Consider the following 6,196-nt stretch of genomic DNA (forward strand, 5'->3'; position numbering starts at 1 on the left):
GCGATAAGAAATTTATCTTGCAATGATAGGATAGAGTAAGGCTTTTTCGTCTATTTATTGCAATAATATTTATGTTCCTGAACTAAAACGAAAATATGAAGGGAACTTTTGGGAAATGTAAATTGAAGAAAAACAAACAGAAAAAAACGGATGATGTCCATTTCTGCTAGAACTATAGATTAATTTATTTAATATGTAGGACAAGATGCTGCAAGATGCAATTGACGAAAGTATATCGTATCAAGATTAAAAAGATTTTCATATTTTATAATATTTTTTTAAGAATTTTTTAGATTTTAGATTTATGAAGATTTTTGAAGATCAATCTTAGATTTAAAAAATATATCCAGGTAGTAAGCTAACTTTATTCATCGTTATTTGATGTCAAAAGGATATTAAAGACGTCATTTTTATGTCAAAATGACGACAAATAACGTTAGTTTGCCAAGTGCTTTCTTCAGATTTTATAAGTTTTTTTTTCGGAGATTATAGAATGAAAAATCTTAAAACATAGAATCTTTCAATCACGTATATATAGAATTGTAAAAAAAAACATATATATAGACCAAAATTTCTAAAACATGTCTCAATTCATATTTAAAAAATTTAAGAAATCTTTTAAAAAGTTATAAAATTATATAGAAATTCTGAAAAATTATATGAAAAACTTGAAGAAAAATTTTCGCCAGCTAGAAGAACTTGGGTGGCAATGAAGCATCGAATGCACAATATGGATTACACGCACGAAGCTTTAATGACATCGATTTCGTTCATTGGCAATATCGTATTACACAAGGTGCTTATTATACGCTAAAAATTCACATAAATTGTTATACACGTATCCTTTTCAACCGATTTTATTTTCTTATTCAAAATAAAATAATCGTCACAATATTTCCAAGATTTCAGAATCATAAGTTTTCAATAAAAATTATCTAAATTTGATAGAAACTATAGGATTCTTATATAATTTCAAGTTCTCAATAAAAAGTAACACAGATAATTTTCTGAGATTTAATATAGTCAACGCAAAAATAAATAGCTATGAAGGGCGAAAGAGAGAGAGAGAGAGAGAAAATGAGTATTAAAATGATTAAACTTATCGATCCATTCGCATAATATCCATCGCATGATATTTATTAATTTAACATTTCTCGCAGTTTTAATTAACAATAAACTTGTCTGCATTTCGGTAAAAAAGATGTGCATTTTTGATAGGACATATTAAAAAGAAAATTCCTGGTTAAAAATTTCTTTACTAAAATATTATTTTCTCTTAAAGCTTGCATCAGACTGATGTTTTATTAAACCAAAATTCAATTAAAATTGGTTAAAGTTTCGTTGTCTATCAATTATCATCTTTAGAGAGCAGTTCGTTAACTTTTAATAATTACGGGCACGGCTAATAATTATTTAATAGTATCTCGATCGATACTCTTGTTGATTAAAATATCATTTTAATGACTTTAGAAAATTATATTGATATACATGTGTGCCGTATGGGCATATAATTTAGTAAATATCGCGTATGAGAGTAAATGGGAGGAATGGCGCATGTTGATCATCTAGTTATGCCAATTACGATATGCAGAGTATTGCACAAGCATCGTGCAAATGTTCTGCGGAAATACGCGTGGATACATAATCACAATGTGCACTGTTCTATTGTACAACATTAAGTATATTTTCCCCTCTGCGTATATTCATCACTCTTGGCAATCCCTGTGTGAATCCCACACACGGCATTTTATCCTCGCCAGCCGTTCGGAAACACGTTCCTTTTTCCTTAGATGCTCTGGATAGAAGTTTCTCTTATCTGTCCTACTTAGATTTTATTTACAATATATAATAAAAAATGGAAGCCGCAGACGCATCACTCTCCGTTTGTCGCTTTGTCTTTTTGTTTGAGGCTTCAAATAGAGTATTACTGTCGCTCCATTTTAATGTTTAATTCATTTAAATTTACACTAAAACACGTGTGATATCAGCTATATGGCACACTCGATGAGTAATTAATTAATAAAATAAATCGACACATCAAGGAAGTTTGAAGAAAAAAAGTCTTTCATCTTCAAATGTCTTAGTTCCGTTTAAAGAATGTCCAGTTCTTTTCTCTCGCAATTACTCTACTAGCCACCCGCTACGTCGATTCTGTCCCGAGATTCTTCCAGAACCAGGAGATGATCAGGAGAGGCATGATTCACCACGTCAGCCTCGATAACGAAGATCGATGCGGGCGGCGTTTCCTCGATGCGGTCTTCCTCTGCGGGCAGAAGAGGTGCCAGCGACTTGTATGTTTGCAGTTCCATCGAGGAGGAAATTCCATGATCGGTCGCATCGTCGGCGCGGTCGACGATGTCGCCGTCGCTGGCTAATTCCTTCTCGTTCATCCATTTGTTCATCGGCGTGGAGTTGCTCATTAGAATCGCACCTCCGACTGTAATGCTAATGTCCGTAGTGTTTTGGCGCGTTTCTTTCTGTGGGATTAACGAGACACGCCTTTCAGAGTACGCGTCCATTCTTCTGTTGCTATCAATCACCTGTGACGACCAATTAAATAGAGATAAATAATAATAAGACGAAAACATAAGTCGAATCAAGTGAAGTAAAATCATTTAAGTAGATAAAATATCACCGCACCTGGCGTAGCAAGCTCGGCCTCTGACTCCTCGGTTGATCAAAGCCGCTGAATCGCCTCTGAAGCTGCCTCTGCGAACCGACGAGGGAACCCCGATCGTGGATCACACTGATCACGCTGGACTTGACATCGCTATGCGGGAAAAGCAGCCTCCAGACGAAGTTCTTGAGGGCGATGCGAAAGTCCTTGAGGTGGTAGGCGTAAAGGAGCGGATTGCCGACTGAATTGATGTGCGAGAGGATGATGCAGAACTTCATGAAGAAGTCGTCAACCTCGCACCGCGGGCAGAAGGCCATCACGCAGTTTATCGTATACAGCGGAAACCAGCAAACGATGAAGAAGACGACGATGCGGGAAAGATTCTGCGTGGCCTTGACTTCCCGTTTACGCGCAGCGCCTAGACAACGTAGCATTGTTCCCGTCGTCTGGTGATGATTACCGCCCAAGCGGCCACCGAGACGAAGGACGCCGAGACGGCGAACGGTACCACCACCTCCTGGATCACTGGGATCCATCGTGACGATTTGCTGTAGCTATAACCGTCGTATCCGTTACTCTCTTTGGCTATTTTCAGCTATTTTTTTGCACGATGCCTCCACAAAAATCTAATTTAATATACTGGCCAATTTATATACTATCCTTACTCCAAATTTCTTACAGTGAAATCTCACTCCAAGAAAGTGAAAATACAACCACCCTTGAAAAAAAAGTGAAAATATTTCATTTCTTGAAAAACAGTGACAATTTTCACTCTTTTTAGAGTGAAATCTCACTTTTTTGGGAGGGACTCCTTTGAAGTGAAAATTCACTCTAAAAAGAGAGTGAAAATTGTCACTCTTTTTCAAGAAGTGAAATATTTTCACTTTTTTTACAAGGGTGGTTGTATTTTCATTTTCTTGGAGTGAGAATTCACTGCAAAAAATTTAGTGTTCACAAAAATAAAAATCGGAGTGTAAATCGGATAAGGGGAGAGTAACAGAAGTGTAAACGAAACTCCTAGGAGAAGAAAATTGGAGCAAAACGTAAAAGAGGCATTTATGCTTCTTTTATTCATTGTTTCCATTTTCGCCCCCTAGAAGCTTCGTTTACTCTCTTTCTGTTACTTTCTCCTTATATCCGATTTACGCTCTGATTTTTATTTTTGCCAGAATAAAAAATGGTAATTGATTACATATTTTGAGTATTAAAAGCACTGAACAGTTTTTAATACTCAAAATACACAATTAATGAATACCTTTCAGTATTAGTCCTCCGCAATGTTAAAGAAATGATTTTTGACTGTGAATTCTGGCAAATAAATTTAGATTTGTGAAAAATAAATAAAATACAATCCAACTTCTATAAAATAATTCTTAACATTTTCACACGCTGTTAACTTCGTAATAACAAATTATATTCAATTTGAATTATTTTTAATAGTAGGTACTACTCGTATTTAATATATTCTCAATTTAATTAAAACAAATTTAATTCAAGAAACATCAACATTCACATGTTTTATAATATTAATACACTTTGACACATTTGGAAGTCAAACATAACAAAATGTTATTTAATTTGAAAAATTCATATAAATTTGATCCTTTTATTATTTAACACTGCATATAAGAATTTTTATATAATAATCTGATACAATATAAAAATCTGCACTGAAGTTTGAAGATTCCACATTGCGAACGAAGAGTGAAAATTTCACATTGCCGATGAAGGGTTAAATTTTTGTAAGGGCACCGCACTATCGGAATCTCTCTTTCATGCGACTGACCTGTTTCACGATTACTCGATATATGTGAGCGTAGAAAGCCGCGATCAGCAGTGCGGGGAAGATAATTGTGGCGAAGTACAGGAACACGAGGTAGTCGTAGTCCATGACGTTTGTGAAGATGCACCTGTGATCGTTCATCTCGCCGGCATTCCATCCAAAAAGCGGCAAGAAGCCTACCAGAGTGCCCGCTACCCAGCATGCGCATATTATACCTACAAACCGATTATCTTTTCTATTAATATCATTTCCTTCGGTCTCCATTTATCGCTTCACTGTCAATGGATCGACGCGCCATGTCGTCGTCACGTCGCGTCGTCGCGACAATTAGACGCGTACGGTCAAATGATTCGGATAATAACTCATTCGCGCGCATCTGTTCATTATGCATCGGTCATTCATCGCGATTAACACCGACTTCTTACGCTCTCCTCGGTTTCCACATTGACGAGGTAATTTTTGTATATATCCGTGGATACGGATATATAGTTTCTTATCGATTCGCTTGGTGCATTCCTGGAAAGAGGCACTCCGCTGGGAAATGCGCGTTATCAGGTGCAACGTAGGAACTGACATTTCAGAATAATTTGAAGCAGTCTAATCAGTTTTATATTTATCATTTATCTTGAACGATTGAAAAATTCGAAAGAAACAAACACTATATGCTGATAAATTTTGTATTTATCATTGGATTGCGTGAGTTAAAAGATGAATCTTTTATCGTTGGATTAAAGTGAATAATAAAAATATTTTGTTCACTCTTAATTTTTTAAAATTTGTTTAGACAATTTCTGAAAAATTTTGTAATACTTTTAAAATATATCGACTGAATTTTTATAAATATTTACTATAATTTATCACTTTGATTATCGCGTGCTCAATAAAAAGATTTAATTTGAGAGTTAAAGCCTTGCCATTAAAAGAATGTTCTATTTTATCAAAGAACTACGCACTGATCTTAGAATTAACATTGTATTGTATTATTACTTATATGTATAGAGAATAAATATTTACAAGATAATAAAGGATATATTTAAATGTGACTTTTCCGAAAAAATATTTAATGTTTAATATTATCACTGCTTACAAAACAATGTCTAAATATTGCTCTCTTACTTCAAAAGTGACACATTAAAATCAAAGTGATCATCAAAATCAATCCAAAAAGGACAATTTTTTAAGAATCGTGAAACAAAAACTACAAAAATGACATTTGATTATGTTCAGAATATATTTTTTTTATTATTTGATTAGGCAATAATTTTATGCACTTAGAGAAAAAAGTCGTATCAGTAACTATAAATTTGTAGTGAAATAGCGCCTTAACTATATACATATTATTAAATTCTAATAAGAATACTAGATTAAGTGAACTAAGAAAATATAGTACATTAACCATATAAACAATTTATAAATGGTTAATATTACTATATTTTCTTAGTTCACTTAATTTACTTACTGTTGTTATTAAAGCTTTATAATACATAGTTACAAATTTGTGTATGCATTTCTTATTTATTTTTGTCTTCCAAGTTTGAAACCAACGCTGCGCCTTTTATTGTAAGCGAGTGGTTTCCTTCTTAGAGAGGAGAAACTGAACTCCGCTACATCCCTCTGGTGACAAAGCCGCGTATTACTCGTACTGAGCGACCCTTTAAAAATTTTTGTCTAAACTAGAAAAATGTAATTGTTATATTTATTTGCATGAAGTCCAAGTAACTACTCAATGTAGTTGAGTCACTACTTCACTACCAATTAATAGTGCATACAATTTGTTACCGTGACTATATTTTTAT

The 6,196-nt window shown here is 34.1% G+C and overlaps 1 protein-coding gene across 2 annotated transcripts in view; it reads right to left on the reverse strand.

The window, feature by feature from the left end:
• Positions 1-1,490: 1,490 nt before the first annotated feature.
• LOC108727911 (adenosine receptor A2b) overlaps positions 1,491-6,196 on the reverse strand; it is a 9,975-nt gene continuing 5,269 nt past the window's right edge. The window contains exons 2-4 of one of the 2 annotated variants that reach the window (XM_018456210.1): positions 4,404-4,615; positions 2,641-3,165; positions 1,491-2,540 (exon numbers count right to left, since the gene is read on the reverse strand). In XM_018456210.1, coding sequence (XP_018311712.1) covers positions 2,130-2,540; positions 2,641-3,165; positions 4,404-4,615 — 1,148 coding nt within the window. In that variant the 3' untranslated portion in view covers positions 1,491-2,129. Of the gene's footprint in view, positions 2,541-2,640; positions 3,172-4,403; positions 4,616-6,196 lie in introns of both variants that reach the window. The other variant, XM_018456209.1, reaches the window with a different exon arrangement.

This window comes from Mycetomoellerius zeteki, unplaced genomic scaffold (assembly GCF_001594055.1).
Source record: "Mycetomoellerius zeteki isolate Tzet28-1 unplaced genomic scaffold, Tzet1.0 scaffold564, whole genome shotgun sequence".
NCBI lineage: Eukaryota > Metazoa > Arthropoda > Insecta > Hymenoptera > Formicidae > Mycetomoellerius > Mycetomoellerius zeteki.